The sequence below is a fragment of the Carcharodon carcharias genome, chromosome 14 (assembly GCF_017639515.1).
Source record: "Carcharodon carcharias isolate sCarCar2 chromosome 14, sCarCar2.pri, whole genome shotgun sequence".
In the NCBI taxonomy this organism is placed as follows: domain Eukaryota; kingdom Metazoa; phylum Chordata; class Chondrichthyes; order Lamniformes; family Lamnidae; genus Carcharodon; species Carcharodon carcharias.
In genome coordinates, this window is record NC_054480.1 from 66,004,901 (window position 1) to 66,023,912 (window position 19,012).

The 19,012-nt window shown below is 45.2% G+C and overlaps 1 protein-coding gene across 1 annotated transcript; it reads right to left on the bottom strand.

Moving 5' to 3' along the window:
* Positions 1–15,778: 15,778 nt before the first annotated feature.
* On the bottom strand, positions 15,779–18,687 carry neurl2 (neuralized E3 ubiquitin protein ligase 2). Its single transcript, XM_041204979.1, has 2 exons — positions 17,782–18,687; positions 15,779–16,071 (listed from the first exon to the last, which is right to left on the bottom strand). The coding sequence occupies exons 1-2, from the start codon at positions 18,461–18,463 to the stop codon at positions 15,956–15,958; spliced, it is 798 nt and encodes a 265-aa protein (XP_041060913.1). The 5' UTR covers positions 18,464–18,687; the 3' UTR covers positions 15,779–15,955.
* Positions 18,688–19,012: the final 325 nt, after the last annotated feature.

Sequence of the window (19,012 nt, forward strand, 5' to 3'; positions counted from 1 at the left end):
ATTGTAAAGATTTTCCTTTTCCCACCTATTTCCATTATATAATAAAAAAAACCCACTAGAGCTATACCTTGAGTGCCCTACCATCCATTCTTAATTAGTACATTCGTTTAGATAATATCACCAACTTTAACTCTAACACCTATGTGTTCTATTGTACTATTGTCGTTGACATCTTTTGATGATCTGCTTCTATCACTGCTTGTTTGTCCTTACATCCACAACCCCCCCCCTCCACCTCTCTGTCTCTCTATCTCTCCGCCCCCCACACACACACCTTAAACCAGCTTATATTTCAACTCTTTCTTGGACTCGAACTCAAGTTCTGTCGAAGGGTCATGAGGACTCGAAATGTCAACTCTTTTCTTCTCCACCGATGCTGCCAGACCTGCTGAGTTTTTCCAGGTAATTCTGTTTTTGTTTTGGATTTCCAGCATCCGCAGTTTTTTTGTTTTTATCCCAAGAGGAATTATCCTGATGTCCTGCCGGCATTTATCCCTTAAACAACATTAACTGGCCATTCACCATACGATTGTTTATGGGACATTGCTGCATGCCGATTGGTTGCCATATTCTGCCCGTGTTGCAATGCTGACTCCAGTTCATTGACAGTGAAGTTACTTTGGGATGTTCTTAGATAGGGCAGTAAGTATGGACTTGTTAAGCAAAGGTAGATAAAAACAAAAAAACTGCGGATGCTGGAAATCCAAAACAAAAACAGAATTACTCGGAAAACCTCAGCAGGCCTGGCAGCATCGGCGGAGAAGAAAAGAGTTGATGTTTCGAGTCCTCATGACCCTTCAACAGAACTGAGTGAATCTAAGGAGAGGGGTGAAATATAAGCTGGTTTAAAGGAGGGGGGGGGGGGTGGTGGGGGTGGGGGGTTGGGGGGCAGGGAGAGAAGGTGGTGTCATGTGGTTGTAGGGACAAGCAAGCAGTGATAGGAGCAGATAATCAAAAGATGTCACAGACAAAAGAACAAAAGAACACAGAGGCGTTGAAAGTAGTGATATTATCTAAACAAATGTGCTAATTAAGAATGGATGGTAGGGCACTCAAGGTACAGCTCTAGTGGGGATGGGGTGGAAAGGCTAGCAGGGCATAAAAGATTTAAAAATAATGGAAATAGGTGGGAAAAGAAAAATCTATATAAATTATTGGAAAAACAAAAGGAAGGGGGAAGAAACAGAAAGGGGGTGGGGATGGAGGAGGGAGCTGTTGAATTCAATATTCAGTCTGGAAGGCTGTAAAGTGCCTAGTCAGAAGATGAGTTGCTGTTCCTCCAGTTTGCATTGGGCTTCACTGGAACAATGCAGCAAGCCAAGGACAGACATGTGGGCAAGAGAGCAGGGTGGAGTGTTAAAATGGCAAGCGACAGGGAGGTTGGGTCATTCTTGTGGACAGACCGCAGGTGTTCTGCAAAGCGGTCGCCCAGTTTACATTTGGTCTCTCCAATGTAGAGGAGACCGCATTGGGAGCAATGAATGCAGTAGACTAAGTTGGGGAAAATACAAGTGAAATGCTGCTTCATTTGAAAGGAGTGTTTGGGCCCTTGGACGGTGAGGAGAGAGGAAGTGAAGGGGCAGGTTTTGCGTGGGCATGGGGAGGTGCCATAGGTGGGGGTGTCTGACTTACTTGATTAAAATTTTTTAAGGCATTGACAGGGGAAGTTGTTGAGCAGAGCACATCTGATGTAGTCTACATGGATTTTAGCAAGGTTTTTGACCCAGGCAGACTGGCCAGAAAAGTAGAAAGCCCTTTGGGATCAACACGAAGTGACAGGTTGGATCCACAACTGCTAGGGAATAAATGAAATAGTTGGCAAATGTTTTTGTGACTGGAAGGCTGTTTCCAGTGGGGTTCTGCAGAGCTTAGTATTAGATTCCTGGCTTTTTGAGGTATATGTCATTGATTTAGACTTATATTTAGGGGGCAGTGTTAAGAAGTTTGCAGATGATGTAAAAATTGGCCATGCAATGGATACTGTAGAAGAAAGCTGTAGACTGTAGGAAGATATCAATAGATTGGTATTGGTGGGCAGAAAAGTGGGAAATGAAATTCAGTCTGAAGAAGTGTGTGGTAATGCATTTGAGGAAGGTAAACAAGACAAGGGAATGCAGAATAAATGGTATAACACTGAGAAGAGTAGCGGAACTGAGGGACCCTAGTATTTTGAGGTGCTGAAGCTCTAAGAAAATGTGTTGGCCATATCATTTCTAAACCTATTATATTGCTTTCTTACATATTAATCATTTGAGTCCCCAAAAGTCAGTAAAACTATATTTTTTAAATGAAAAATATTAGTCCCTCGTCTGCCACTAACCTCTTACTCACCACTCCCTCCAACAACCTTCCCCCCATGCCTCCACCCTCCCAACTACCCCTCCCCACAATCTCACCCTGTAGCCCAACCCCTTCCAACTTTGCACCACACTCTCACTCCCATGCACACTTGCACACTCACTCTCAAACATACTCAATTACACACACATACACTTTCTCGCTCCCACACACACATATTCACTCTCTCACTCACACACATGCTCACTCATTCAATCTCCCACAGATGGCAGTCAGCCTCCTCCCCTCTCCCCCGCCCTCCTCAACCAGATGCCTTGCAGCTAGCCTCTCCCCAATGGGGCCCCGGCACTCCGCTCACCAGCATCGACTCCCCGGCGCTCTGCTCCCCAGCACTCAGCTCCCTGGGTCCTGGTTGGAGGTGCTGAAGCTATGCTTCAGGGAACTTTGGCAGCACTACACCCCGGAGGATAGGTAACTAAGGTAGTTAAGAAGGCAACGAAGATATTATACTAGAACTGCATAAAAGAAAGTTATTCGGCTGCAGCTAGTGTACTGCATACATCTCCAGTGACCACATTACAGGAAGAATGTGATTGCACTAGAGAAGTTACAGAGGAAATGTGTGAGGATGTTGCCAGGAATGGGAAATTTTAGCTATGAGGAATGTTTGGATAAGTTGTGGTGTTAAATTATATGACAAATGTCTTTAATTATATGCAGGTGGAGGGCATTAATTGGGGTTTCATTTGAGCGCATATAAAGGAACACTTCTTAAAACTGTGCTGAAGTTAGGAGGCAGATACTTGTGATGTTTCACTTTGTAAATAAACATGAGACTGAGTAAAGATAGGCTCCAGTACTATCCTTTACCTACTGATATGGACATGGTCACAAAAGATGGTTGTCCAAAGGTGAAGGCTGGGAGTAAAAAGAATCAGAAAGAAGACTACAATTCAAGTAGCCATTGTGAGAAATGGCAGAAAGTAAATATAAATTGTTAGGGCAAGACCACCCTCAAATGTGCTCATAGTCTGAACCATATGATCAGAAGAAGAATGCAGTGGATATGTGATCACAGATTACAATGCTACCAAATAGGAAACAAGGTATCACCTTGGCATTGTTGCTTCCTACCAGAAATAAAGGCCCAGATCTTCGGTCAGCGGCTGAACGGGAGTTCCCGCCACTCACTGCGATTTAACCTGCCCACTTATTAGTTTACACTGGAGCCTTTGCACCTTCTGATCTCGGCTCCAGTTTGAATCCAGCGATGAAGAGAGTCTGGAAACGCATGGTGAGCATACTCATTTTTCATCATGAACTGAAGACACGCCCCTTAAGGTCTGTCTTCAGTTCATTGACTTGCAGAGTTTGTAAACGGACCAGTCACCCACAACACTGCACAGCTTCCCTCCTCACCTCTGACAGTGCTCACCTCCCTCACTACCCAAACAGTTCACCCCCTCCCTCATACCCCGATAATGCTCACCCCCACCCTCATGGCTCGGTAATGCTCACCTGACAGCACCCACCCCCTCCACAGTACTCACCCCCTTGCTCTTTCACCCTCAATAATGCTCACACCCTGACAGTGCACATCCCCTCCACCCCCAATAGTGCTCACCCCCTCTCTCCTCACCTCCTGATAATGCTTAATCCCCTGATAATTATTCCCCTCCTCACAATGCTCACAACTTTCCTCACCCCCTCTCCGACACTGCTCACCCTCTCCCTCAGCCCCCGATAATTCTCAGCCCCTCATCCTCCCAACAGTACTCACCCCCTCACACTTTGACAATGCTCACCCCCTCCCTCACACCCCGATAATGCTCAACCCCCTCACCCCCCTGACAATGCTCACCTGTCCTGGCAGTGCTCAACCCCTTACCCCCCTGACAATGCTCACCTCCCCACAAGAATGCTCACCCCTTCCCTCACTCTCTCCTTCAACCTTTGACAGCACTCATCTACCCTCCCTCAATCCCCAACAATACTTGCACCCCTCGTGGCTCACCCTCGCCCCAAACAATGCTCCTTCCTCCCTCCCTGCACACCAACCAACAATGCTGGCTCTCCTGACATCAACTAGATAGGAATCAGGGATTCCAGATGGTAAGTCGGGAGAGGGGACTAAGCATTGTGGGAGAGGGTTTGAATGTTGTCTGGAGTGGGGGTGAACAATGTCTGGAGGTAAACATTGTCAGGTAAGGGTGAACATTGTCAGGAGAGGTGTAGTGAGCATTGTCGGGAGGGGGTTGAACATTGTCAGTTGGGAATGAGCATTATTGGGAGGGGGTGAGCATTGTCGCAGGGGTTGAATATTGTCAGGAGGTTGTGAATATTGTAGAGAGATGGATGAGATGGGGTTACTTTGGTGCTGGAGTGCTTTGACATTCCAGCTGATTAGGGACCAAACCTGGGACACCAGCTAAGTTTTTGACTCTTAATGGAGCGAAATTTGCCAATGATGAGTTCAGGGAAGAAAACATTAACATTATAGTCCTGAATAATACAATTGAAATTCCTTTCAGCAGTGGACTCTGTGAAAGGAATCATGCAGTGATTAATGAAATGCTGCATAAAAATTGTGGCTAATCAACCAGACTGTAAGCTAACAGCCACCCTGGAATGGGCAGTTCATGCAAAGAATTAACTTCATATGGTTGGTAGGAATAGTCCCTATCAATTGGTCTTTGGGTAAAATCCAAATTGCCTTATGTTCTATATGATAATCTTCCTGCACTGGAAGGTACTACAATTTGTTCAATTTCTTTCCTGCATATTTTAATGCTTTACATGTAGAAGGATGGGCTTTCTTCAAGAATAAGGTCTCAGAGAAAATTCAGAGAGCTTTGAGCATTCTACAAGAACACCAGAGACAACAGCATTTAATTGAGTGTATTTGCGGTATTATAAAAGAGAAGGTTGTGAATGGGAAGGCCCTGTATTAAATCATAATGATAAAACAGTACTTATAATTTATTAGAATTAAGTTCATTCCTCACAATTAATCATTTTATTCTGGGATGGAACAGAGGTTGTTTTGTTTGGAGTAGAGGAAGCTGAGAGGAGATTTAATTGAGGTGTATAAAATTATAAGGGGCCTAGATTTAGATTGGATAGAAAGAATCTATTTTCCTTGGCAGAGAGGTCAATAACAGGGTGCATAAATTTAAGGTAATTGGTAGAAAGATTAGAGGGGATTTGAGATTTTTAAAAGTTCTTATTTAATGGAATATGAGCGTTACTAGTAAGGTCAGCAATTATTGCTCATCCTTATTTGCCCTTGAACTAAGTGGCTTGCTAGGCCATTTCAGAGAGCAGTTAAAATTCAGCCTAAGGATGGCAGATTTCCTTCCCTAAAGGCCATTAGTGACAACAGTTAATGATAGTTTTATGGTCACCATTACTGAATTTAAATTCCACCAGCTGCCACAGTGGGATCGGAACCCATGTCCCCAGATCATTAGCCTTGGCCTTTGGATTACTGATCCAGTAATAGTACCCATAGGGGATGGGAGAGTCTGGAACTCACTATCTGACAAGAGTATTTGAGGCAGAAATCTTCATTACATTTACAAAAGTATTTGGTTCTGCACATGAAGTTCCATAACTTGCAAGGCTATGACTGGCAAGTGCAATTAGGCTGATTAGCTGTTTTTCAGCTGGCACTCCTTCTGAGCTGTAAATTTATGTTTCTATGATTTTATCATACTTGCTCATGAAAGGTGCTATTTAAATGCAAATGTTTTACTTGTATTACAGGCAAAAACTAAAAAGCACAACAGTACAGATTATGCAGCTGCACATTTAAGGAAACTGAACAGATGGTGATCACTCAGGAAATTCCAATTTTAGAAAACTTCTTGTGAAAATTACATGTTTCTTACACTGTCCCTTTGGATTTCTAGCTCTTACGCTTGAGATTCACAACTTAAATCTCTCTAGGTCTCGATCTCTCTCCTCCTTTATCACTCTCCCTAAAATCTACCTCCACCTGTTCTGATATCTCATTAAGTAGCTTGGGATCAAACTTTGTTTAATAACACTCCTGTGAAGTACCTTGGGATGTTTTACAATGTTAAAGGCACTCTGCAATTGCAAGTCGATGTTGTGGAATACTTTCAGTGACATAAAAATATTTTTCAAAGAAAATTGGTACTAACAGAGCACATGAAGCATGTGCTCTGTTACAACTGTAGCATGTAATTTTTATAACCTTTGTGAATTTAAACAACTCATAAACTACTGGTCATGTGGCCAGATTAATGATCTGCTATGAAACTTCCATACACCGAGTGGCAAATGCATATAGTTCTAAAGAATTTTCTAATTGTCTTTTAAACTATTATCATAAGGAGAAAAGCAGAGAAACCATTCACTTGAGGGCTCTAATCAATTTTTGAGTATAGCAAATTAGTTTTACCTTATGCAAAAAATTTAAGGATGAGGAAATGCTAAGTTCCTTAAATATCTCCAATTCCTTTCCTATATTAGAGCACTAAAATGATTTCAGAATATATTAAGCGATTGAATATTTTCTATCACTGGAATTGCCACTCTGCAGAGGGCTGTGATTGGAGCACTATAACACGAGCTTTGAATTGTTACTTGATTTATCTTCTGATCATATTACTTCTGGGTAGTCAATTCTTGATCATCATTGGGTAGACTTTATGGCACTGTAATCATCCTTTCAATGCAAATGTCACCATGTATCAACAGCAAACATGAGATAGATTTATGTTGTAACTGATCAGCTGTTGAAGAGATAAAATCTACCCCAATAATATTTATTCTGTTACCTCAATGTCTGACATACATGGAATCACAAAACCCTGCTTCACACCAACTGTCAGGTCTTTCAATTTGTGTAAAAACAAAAAAACTGCGGATGCTGGAAATCTAAAACAAAAACAGAATTACCTGGAAAACTCAGCAGGTCTGGCAGCATCGGCGGAGAAGAAAAGAGTTGACGTTTCGAGTCCTCATGACCCTTCGACAGAACTTGAGTTCGGGTCCAAGAAAGAGTTGGAATATAAGCTGGTTTAAGGTGTGTGTGTGGGGGGCGGAGAGATAGAGAGACAGAGAGGTGGAGGGGGGGGTTGTGGTTGTAGGGACAAACAAGCAGTGATAGAAGCAGATCATCCTTAACCGAGGTTTTCCACCCACGGTCGTTGACAGGGCCCTCAACCATGTCCGGCCCATCTCCCGCGCATCCGCCCTCACGCCTTCTCCTCCCTCCCAGAAACATGATAGGGTCCCCCTTGTCCTCACTTATCACCCCACCAGCCTCCGCATTCAAAGGATCATCCTCCGCCATTTCCGCCAACTCCAGCATGATGCCACCACCAAACACATCTTCCCTTCACCCCCTTTATCGGCATTCCGTAGGGATCGCTCCCTCCGGGACACCCTGGTCCACTCCTCCATCACCCCCTACTCCTCAACCCCCTCGTATGGCACCACCCCATGCCCACGCAAAAGATGCAACACCTGCCCCTTCACTTCCTCTCTCCTCACCGTCCAAGGACCCAAACACTCCTTTCAAGTGAAGCAGCATTTCACTTGCATTTCCCCCAACTTAGTCTACTGCATTCGTTGCTCCCAATGTGGTCTCCTCTACGTTGGAGAGACCAAACGTAAACTGGGCGACCGCTTTGCAGAACACCTGCGGTCTGTCCGCAAGAATGACCCAGACCTCCCTGTCGCTTGCCATTTTAACACTCCACCCTGCTCTCTTGCCCACATGTCTGTCCTTGGCTTGCTGCATTGTTCCAGTGAAGCCCAACGCAAACTGGAGGAACAACACCTCATCTTCCGACTACGGACTTTACAGCCTTCTGGACAGAATATTGAATTCAACAACTTTAGGTCGTGAGCTCCCTCCCCCATCCCCACCCCCTTTCTGTTTCCCCCTTCCTTTCTTTTTCCAATAAATTATAAAGATTTTCCTTTTCCCACCTATTTCCATTATATAAAAAAAACCCCACTAGAGCTATACCTTGAGTGCCCTACCATCCATTCTTAATTAGCACATTCGTTTAGATAATATCACCAACTTTAACTTTAACACCTATGTGTTCTATTGTACTATTGTCGTTGACATCTTTTGATGATCTGCTTCTATCACTGCTTGTTTGTCCCTACAACCACACCGCCCCCCCCACTCCACCAGCCACAGATCTACCTCCCTAGAGACACAGGACTGGCCAACATCAGCTGCATTCTAGATTCTTGAAAGCCTTGATAAAGATCAATTTGTTTTGACTTCTTCATTGTGAGGTTATAACTGACTTAGACTCAACTGTGTCCTAAAAAGAGCCTTTTACCTCCCGTAGAGATGGTTATTAGTTGGTCATTAGTAATTAGAAAGCATGGTTTTGAGTCCTTGCTAGGATGCAGCAAGTATCAGGTAAACCTCACAAGTACATGGGAAGTTATCCCCAGTATCCTGGCCAATATTTCTCCCCCAATCAACATCACAAAAACAGATTTTCTGGTCATTATCACATTGCTGTTTGTGGGAGCTTGCTGTGTGCAAATTGGCTGTTTCTTCCATCACAGCAGTACCTACATTTCAAAAGTACTCAGCTGTAAAGTGCTTTTAGATGACCAGTGGTCATGAAAGTCACTGTGATAAATATAAGTCTCTTTTATTAATTGTATGAAAGACACTGTATAAATGCAAGTCTCTTTTGTACATATAGATGGAGGGCATTGATTGGGTGGCTTCTTGAGTGCATACACTCACTGACACTAGGGCTGAGTGGAGTTAGGAGATATCTACATATAGTATTTCATTCTGTGAATAAATCCATTCCAGGTAAACACTGCCTTCTTCCACTAACTGGCTATCAGGAGTATAAAATCTTTCTTTATGGTGAAAATATGAATGCATTACCACCAAGCTTATTGACACACAATATGTCCCATGAGCTAGCTCAATGTTCAAAATGTCAGTGGAAAACACTTGTCTCTTACTGAATCAAGATAGGCATGAAAACCTAAATGTATGAGCACATGTTTACACACCTGATTTCCCAGAAATTGTCACTCCAAGCCTCAGAGTTTCCTTGTCAGTTAACACAGAAAATATTACTCCATTCCAAAGAAAAGCTTTACCATGAACCTCATCCAGAGTGAATTCAAGATTGTATTTTGTCTTTCAGAATCAGATGATAGTTCTACATTAGTTTATGCCTTCATTCATATCCTAGATTACATGACAATTTTGGAGCCCTTTCCAATAATTGAGTTAATAAAAGTAGTACATAACTACCAAAAGGTCCCCCTATTGATTCCCAGCCGGTAATTCTTTCAACAGCCGTTTCTTTATCATTTGTTCACCAGATGTGGGGAACACTGAAAAATATGTATTTTTGTTATTGCCCACCCTTAGTCACCTGATAAAATGACGTTGAACTTTCTCTTGCACTTGCCGCAGGGCTTGTGATGATGGTAATACCACAGTTACATTAGCAAATTTTGAGACAGTTATCCGGCAATGATGAAACCTTGGTCATCACTGATAAATTAATTTGGAATTTATCAAGTTTGCACACAGACTATTTGGATCACCGAGAGGAAAATTATCAGGGGTTCCTGCTCTTTCTGAGCACCATGCATTGAAGTAAGGAAAATGTGTGCAAAAGTCAGGGGAGGACATAATTAATCTCAATTGTGATTCTCCATGTGATAGGATCATGCTTCAAACATACACGTGGCTATTTATAAGACATAGCAGAGCAAAAACAGTAACCTAGCACATCTCAATATAAACTGCACACACATTCATAGTCAGGTGGAAATGTGGCCCATTGGTTGCAAATCAAGTGCAAGGAGTCATATTTGTAAACGGTGCCCACTTGATGAACATTAATATATTGTCCAGTCATAATTGAGTGATACCTTAGATAACATCATTGATTGTTAATGAGAAAATTAGTAAATTGATGATAAACTAGATTATGGGGCTCCTTATATACATTCAACTTTATAGTATTTTCAATGTTAATTGTATTATAATGGATTAATAATTATGGTAAAGAGTGATGGATATCATGATGCAACACTGACATCAGCAGTCAAGTGCTAGAGGCCCCATGGAGCAGATGGAATAGTCAGTACTTGAGAGATTTGCTTACCTAGTAGCTCATCATGTATAGTGTAAATAAAGTAGTCTTGAAGTAACCAGCCTGAGTTGACTTGAGTTACTCATGGGGCAGAAGTTGCTGCTTGTTGGGCGGGCAGTGCGGGAGTGGGCGCAGACCCGATTGCTGCCCATCATCGGGTTCATGCCACCATTTTACACAGGTGGGCCAATTCAGGCCCGCCCAGCATGAATCGCGGCTCCCGAGGACAGCGGGAGCAGGCGGGTGGCGCTGGGAGTGCAATGACCACCGGGTCCAATGGCAACCCGGTGGCCTGCTTTAAAAAGTTGGTGCAGCCTTTCAAAGGCTGTGAATCATGGCCAGTGGAAGGGCTCCCCAGAGTGCTGCTGGTGAGCAAGCCAGGCAGGAGGGTAGGGAAGGGGGCACTGTGCACCTTGTTTTTCTGATGATTGCCTTGTTGCCCTCCTGGAGGTGGCAGCAGCACGGCAGGAGGTCCTCATACCCCAGGAAGGGAGGGGGAGGCCCCCTGCATGACCAAATGTGCCTGGGAGGAGGTGGCAGAGGTGGTGAGCTCCCACGACATGGTGCGGCGCACCTGGATCCAGTGCCGCAAGCACTTCAATGACCTCTTGTGCTCAGGAAGGATGAGTACCATGTTGGCATTGGTCAGGTAGGCTTTCCCCCCAGTGCCCCCCACCTCCCCCAAGTCTGAGTGTAGTAACTACATTGAATCATTGACGGCATGTGTCCTTCGCTGGGTGACTCAGCAGATATTGCCCATGTCGAGGTCAGCCTGAGAGGGTGGTGAAGAGATGGGTTCTGCCCCCATAGCGTGTGGTACACTGAGACCCACATTACTGTTTTGGGGGCAACCTGGAGGATCTGCACCTAGACGCAGTGCTGGAACTCCAGGATATGTCAAAGTCAGGGTGATGACAGGCTGGGAGGGGTGCTTCAAGGTGGCATGGCACCAATTGATCTGCTGCCCTCTGCGCTCCACGTACTTGCGCCTCCTTGCAATGGAAGGTTAGACTGTGTGATGCCTAATGTGATGTGGGCAGTATTTGGCCAAGGGCGGGCAGTTGGGGGGAACAGGCCTAGCATCTTTGTGTGTGTTCGGCAGCAGCAAGGTGAGGAGGCTCTGGAGCCCTGATATGTCCCACTCTGGTTGGGGTGGGCTGTCCGCGAAGAGAGTCCTTGTACAATTTGCACTAATCAATGCTCTTCTCTTTTTCAGGAGAAGAATGCTCATAATGCAGCAAAGTGGCTGAGGACTGGTGGCGGCCAGGTGCAGTTAACGATTCTCAGCCACTTTGAGTAGGAGGCCCTGGATTTGGAGAGGCGCCGTGCACCCAGGTCACCCAGTGTTGGTGAGGCTGGGGTGCCAGGGCCAGGTATGTATGTCCAGCAGTTAGGTCACCATTGTTCTCCTGACAACCATAGCAGTGCTGAATGTTCCGTGATTGAACTTTGCAAAAAGGCTTGACCATTGCTTATGGAAGGATGAGCGCATAATGATCCAAGGGACAGGGATGCACATTGTCATTTTCTCCATGTTAACTGATCCAATGTCCTTGTTTTTCCTTTCAGCATCAACGGAGCAGGGCTGGGAGGAGGAGCAGCAGAGGCCCCCTCTCACATCTGAGGGCCCTGAAGTCTCACCAGCATCACGCCATCTCTGCCAGGCAGGCACCAGCGCAGATACTAGCACCTCGATGGAAATTAGAACATCTGCTAGTATCCCAGGGTACAGGGGTGAGGCCACTTCACAGTCACTGGAGGAGCTGGCGGAGACAGAGAGTACCCATGGTGTCAGCAGTCAGAGGACTGCAGGGGACCAGGCATATGCTGAATCAGTGCCTGATGATGTGCCTCTGGAGTCGTCCGCAACGCAACAGCTGCAGGAAATGCGGCAGGGTGTGCGGGGGCATCTGGGGAGATACATGAGGTTATGCTTGGCTTGGTGTCCATGGTGGAGGAGTCTACGTGGATGATCACCGAAGCAATGAGCCTCATATCTGAGCACTATGTGTCCTCCATGGAGAGACTGGCGACTCTCGTGAAGAGGCTCCTCCAGGAGGCTCATCAGGGCTTCCTGGGGATGTGCTTTGACCAGCAAGCCCTCACATCAGCATTGACCTCAGCTGGTCAGTGCCAGTGTGGGAGATGATCTGGGCACCAAATTTCCCAGCTCGGTGCCCATCCACCCACGGTGAGCAGGGAGGTCCGAACCGACCTCGCATCGGCGCAGCAGCTGCCTGTCGTCTCTGCGGGCTCTTCTCAGGGCGCTCCAATGAGGCGGCTGCTCCTCTGCCCCCTGCCCCTCTGCCAGTGACTGTTGCTTCCGGTAAAGCTGCGACGACTGGGGAGATGCCAGCTGTGGAACTGGCAGCTCCCTCCCAGGCGGAGCCAACACAGGCTCCATGGGCCAGAGAACAACTGCCAAGGTCATCGAGGCCAACAGGACAGCAGAGTCAGCAGGCTGTCTCAGATGCCAGTGCCAGTGAGGGGGCAGCACCAAAACGTAGCACCCGGAAACATAAACATAAAGCACCTTAGGCACAGCATGGGTTTATCACTGGTGCTTTTGTGTTGGCCCGAGATGAGGTCTTTATGAGTTGGTGTGACTTTGAACACCCTTGTCATTTTGTTTCCTATAGTTTCTTCGCTTGTGATATTAAATTCAAACATGTGACCATAGCTAAGGATGCCTCTTCTGCGGGTGGATGGTTTCCAAAAATTTCATGAGTGTTTTGTGGGACATTCAGCTTTATTAACAAGGCCCTTAGTAAATATTTCTAACCTGGCAGATTTTGCACTTAGGTATCAAGTATGGAGCCTACAGCCCAGGCTTCTCCTGGAGGTCCATCTGTGGTGTGCGAGCTGAAGGTTTGTTGGATTAAAGCCTCCCGGGTGTCCCTGCCTCCCTGGAGTATACCCGGGTCAGCATCTACCCCCTCAGCATTTCCCTGGGCATGCTCATCCTCGGACTCACTGCTGGATTCATCATGCCAGATGCAGCCACTGCGTTGACACCTTCATCGACCACTGCGTCCCCTTTTCCAGTGCACGATTTTGGAGGGTGCAGCATGCAACCACTATCACCAACACATGATCTGGGGGGTACTGGAGTGTGCCCCCGAGCAGTCCAGGCATCGGAAGTGCACCTTGAGAAGACCGATGGCTCTCTCCACCACAGCCCTTGTGGATGCGTGGCTCCTATTGTAGCGCTGCTCAGCTTCTGTTCTTGGATGGCAGAGAGGTGTAATGAGCCACCTTCTGAGGGGATAGCCCTTGTCAACCAGCAGCCAACCATCCAGCCAGGCTGGAGCACTGAAGAGCCCCGGCACCTGGGAGTGTCTGAGGATGTAGGCGTCATGGGAGCGCCTGGGTACCTTGCACAGACTTGTAGAATCTGCATCCTGTGATCACACACTATCTGCACGTTCATGGAGTGGAAGCCCATCCTGTTGACAAAGGCACTGGGCTCACCTGCTGGCGCCTTGATGGCTACATGTGTACAGTCTATAGCACCCTGGACGCAGGGGAAGACAGCAATGGCTGCAAAGCCTCTGGCTTACTGTGTCTGGCTTGCCTGGTCCCAACGGTAGTGGATGAAAGTCAAAGCACACCTGAACAAAGCGTCTGTAACCTGCTTGACACTTGTGGACAGCTGATTGGGAGATACTGCAAAGATCACCCACCAACCCCTGGAAGGAGCTGGAGGCATAGAAGTTGAGGGCAGCTGTGACCTTTAAAGCCACTGGCATGGGGTGTCCACAGTTAGGGGAGATCTCAGGGCCAATCATCTGACAGATATAGTGGACTGTCTTCCTTGAGAGACAGAGCCTCCTTTGGCACTGCACCTCAGACAGATTGAGGTAACTGCTTCACCGCCTGTATACCCTGGTAGCAGGATAGTGACGTCTTCTGCGGCCCCTTACGCCTTGGACTACCTCTTGGCCCTGCACCCCTTTTGCCTGCACCTGTCCTCCCAAAGGTGGCTCCCCTGGAGGCTGAATGTGCACTCCTGACCTCCTCCCCCTTCTAGCCCTCCCTTCCTCCTCAGAGGAGGTGCCTCCCGTGGATAGTTCCACTCCCATTCCCAGACTAAGGGAAGGCTTCCTGAAACTTGCAGGCCCAAAAAAGATTCTTTACCGCAGAGTGCTGACCTGAAGGTTAAGAGTCCACACTAAGCAGCTGGTATGTGTTTTGAAGTATTGCAGATCACACAGGCAAGTTTCAGTAACTTTGAAAAAAACGTTATTGACAGAGCACACTCGCGACCCCAGTGAGCCCTCTTAACCCGCCCATGAATGAGGTTTATTCAAATGTGTCCTACCCATCTGCCCGTTGCACCGATGGGCGCCAAAAAATCACCGTCGATTGGTGCCTCAAGGGGCCCATTAATTAATGGCAGGCGCACATCAGACATCATTGCCCAACGAAACATCGCTCTGGCGTGCGGTAACGCCGGGACGCTCACCCAACATCACCGCACGTCATTTTACATGCGGATGTGCCAACGAGAAATTCTGGCCATGGTAAGAGAGATACTTTCCCTGAATAGATTAGGCCATGAGGTCAACCCACAAAACATTAATGAAAGATGATGTATTCATTAATCTTGAACAAACAAAAGGTTAATCAATAATCCATGGACTTCTGAACCTCCTTGTCCCTCAAATTCTCAGTTCTAGTGTTGCTGTTGACCTGTGGTTACTAACTGAGTAGCACACCAAAAATGTTCATTCTGTTTTTTATGTACAAATTATTCACTGTATTCACTGGAGTTTAGAAGAATGAGAGGGGTTCTCATTGAAACGTATAAAATTCAGACACAGATGGACAGACTAGATGCAGTGATGATATTTCCTCTGGCTTGTGGGGGGGTGGCGCGGTCTAGAACAATGGGTCACAGTCTCAGGATACAGGGATAGACCATTTAGGACTGAAATGAGGAGAAACTTCTTCACTCAGAGGGTGGTGAATCTACGGAATTCTCTACCACAGAAGACTGTGGAGGCCAAGTCACTGAATATATTTAAGAAGGAAATAGATAGACTTATGGACTCTAAAGGTGTCAAGGGATATGGGGAGAGCACAGGAGTAAAGCATTGAGATAGAGGGTCAGCCATGATCATATTGAATTGCAGAGCAGGCTCAAAGGGCCGAATGACCTACTCCTGCTCCTATTTTCTGTTTCTATGTCTGTGGCTTGGGGCGGGAACTTGCAGGTGGTGGTGTTCCCATGCATTTGCTGCCCTTGTCCTTCTTGTAGCAGTTGTAGGTTTGGAAGGTGCAAATTCCTAATATGGAAGGTGCTCTTTAACATTCATAAATAAATAGGCTAATATTTTGAAGTGTTCTGTTTCATGTTCCAAATTTTAGTATACCTTACATTACAGTTTACTACAAAACAGGGGTGGAACAAGAAACTGTGAGACAAGAATAAGTAACATGGATGCTAACATGAAACCATATGATTTACTGTTTTCATCATAAGCCTAGTTCAAAGATTTTTTCCGAACAACATGGCCTCATCATTCATATTTGCAGTAATTCTTTAAAGGGCTGGGTAAGTCTAGCCAGTCGATGGCCAGTCTATGCATTATGCACCTCTGAACAAGCTGACGGCACAGAGTCTGTAGAGATGGAACTGCAGAAATAAAAAGAATGAAAAGTGACATTGTTAATCACACATCTCCTAGGTGTTTATGCATTTGGGATGTAACTATCAATCAGGACATACATATTTATCTGTGCACCATTGACATTTGATCCAGAGACCCAGAGCATTTGTGAAGGGCCACAAATACAAGCAGTGATTTGATTGGAGGACTGTCACTTGGGTCTATTATGCCGTCATCCCATCAGATCTTTTTTGAAATGTTCTTGTTTTACTCTTCGAGGGTTGTGAGGGAGAATTCAAATCGGAATTCACACACTTCTTGGCCTTATGTATTGCCGTTCCAAAAGCACTTTATTATAATAATGTTTTATCTGTCTAGTTTTGTTGCTCTGGTACACTGTATACAAACAGCCATTTCTCTAGATGGAAACATGATTGTGCAGTCCTGCTGTGAGCCAGTTCAACTCGCCTATTGATTTAATTTACGATGTATCTAAAAATTGACAGTCTGTCTGTTGATTATTTTTAAAAGAAATTGATTGATTAAAAAGTACGGCTGTCGCTATGGAGATAAAAGGAACCTGTTTCCTATTTATATAGCTGACTTGGAGTGGTCAATTAAGTAATTGACTATTTTGTACAAAGATTTTGAACAATCTCAATAGTGTTTAGCTTTAGATTTGCCAGTCTTTTTAATATTTTATGGGATCTGGGTGTCGCTGGCAAGGCTAGCATTTTTTTCCCATCCCTAATTGCCCTCAAATTGAGAAGTTTGCTGGGCCATTTCAGAGAAGTAACCACATTGCTGTGGGTCTGGAGTCAAATGTAGGCCAGGCCAGGTAAGAATGGCAGATTTTCTTCCTTAAAAAACATTAGTGAACCAGATGGGTTTTTACAACAATTGATGATAGTTGTCATGGTTAATAGTACTCACGCTAGCTTCGTACTCCAGATTTAAGGGGTGATGGTGAGGTGGTGGTAATGTTATTGTACTAGTAATCCAAAGGCCATAGCTAATGATTTGGGGATACAGGTTCAAATCCCATCTTGGCAGCTGGTGGAATTTAAATTTAATTAATTAATCAAAAAAAAAACCTGGAATGAAAGTCAGTCTTTGTAATGGTGACCATGAAATTATCATTGAATGTTGTAAAAATCCATCCGGTTGAATAATGTTCTTTAGGGAAGAAAATCTGTCATACTCACCTGGTCTGGCCTGCATGTGACCCCAAGCCCATGACAATGTGGTTGACTCTTAACTAGGCCTAGACTAGACTGGGCCTCTGAAATGTCCCAGCAAGCCACTCAGTTCAAGAACAATTAGGGATGGGCAAAAAATGCTGGTCTTTCCCACATCCCATGAAAGAATAATTTTTAAAGAAATTAATAATTGAGTTCAAATCCCCCCTCTGCAGCTGTGACATGAACCCATGTCCCCAGAGCATTAACCTGGGCCTCTGGATTACTAGTCTGGTGACATTACCACAACGCCACCATCTCTCCCTACTGAATACAAGATATGTGATAAGATGAATGCACTAAGTTTGGTTTGTAAAAAAAGAACTATTACAATTTCAAAAATAGGAGCCCAGTTTTTATTCTAGCGCATACTTAAGAATCATATATGCAAGACACCTTGTGAAAAAGGCATTTAGGAGTATACGTACAATGTTATTCATTAAATAAATAAATTGAAAGATTACACTAATATAACAAATCCAATCTGGTGATACTTACGACCATAGTCCACTTGTATGATCCTTACAGTCTTAGTGGAAGCAAACACATCCACAACAGCATAAAGAGGCTGGTTTGTGGGGATTCCTCTTGCACAAGGACCCATGTCCTCTCCATTGATGACAATGTGCATTTCCCCCATATTAGCACGAATGATATACAAGACCCCAACCCTGCTTCCTCTGGCAGTCGCAGGAAGAACATTAGTCTTATACAGTTGATCCAAAAGGTGACTGTACCTTCCTGGTCTGCTTCTTCCCACCAGCTTGTCCTTGGGGATCTTACATTTTCCGATTTGCAGATAGGCCTCCATGGAACAGAGTGGCATTGGAGCAGGACTGGACTCCTGATCATCAGTGGAGACCTTATTGTGATTCCTGGTTATTGCAAAAACCCAACTGCTCCCCAGGTTTACCAAATCAGGGAGAGAATACTCGGGAACTGACTCTAGGTTTCTTGGATCGTGTGCTGTCAAACCAATCCTTACATTACCACACCAGCCTAACTCTTTCTCTTCAATTTCTACAAGGAAAATTTTGTCAGGATCCAAAGGTTCTTTGCTGAAACAAACCCCATTGCCGAAGCTCTCAGCTCTTGTTGCCTGAGTCTGAGAATCATCCAGTCTCACGTTGGTTCCATGAATGTGGTGGAAACGTAAATACGGACCTGACATTGCAGCCATTTCTGTGATCCTTACTGCTTCAGCTATTTTTAACCACAGCAGGAATTTGTGTTACGCATCAGTTTGGAGGCTGACAGCTGGTGTGGAGAGGCTGACATAACTGAAGCCTATGTATTAACCCTGCTCTTTAGCAAGGTCTTCCCATTTCAACAGTAAGTATTCCTCTGTATAAATACAACAGATGCTGAAAATCTGAAATATAAACAGAAAATGTTGGAAATACTCAGGTCAGGCAGCCTCTGTGGCAGGAGAAAAGCAAAGTTAACCAGCAGAATTTTTCAAGGTTGTTGTAGGCGGGTTCAGTTGTGAGCAGGGTGGGAAAGGCCCAAAAAAGGACTTTGGGTCAGGATCCCAGTGCAACACGCCCCTTTGCAGCTTCCTCCGAGGGAGGCTTGTGAGTTGAGAGGGAAATGTGTCAGTGAGTGTGTTGCAAGGTGTATGCGTTGTGGGCTAGTCATAGCTGAATAGCTGGCAATATGTGGAAGCTGAGAAAAGTGTGAAGCTTGCAGCAGTGGTAAGGACATGCGAGGATGGAGCATATGAAAGTTA

What these genes read in the sequence shown, in the direction of transcription:
- neurl2 (XM_041204979.1), bottom strand. Translation starts at nt 18,463, where the DNA reads ATGGCTGCAATGTCAGGTCCGTATTTACGTTTCCACCACATTCATGGA. An exon ending in CATACAAGTGGACTATGGTC is followed by an intron (nt 16,072 to 17,781) that starts GTAAGTATCACC and finishes TTATTTCTGCAG; the next exon opens with TTCCATCTCTACAGACTCTG.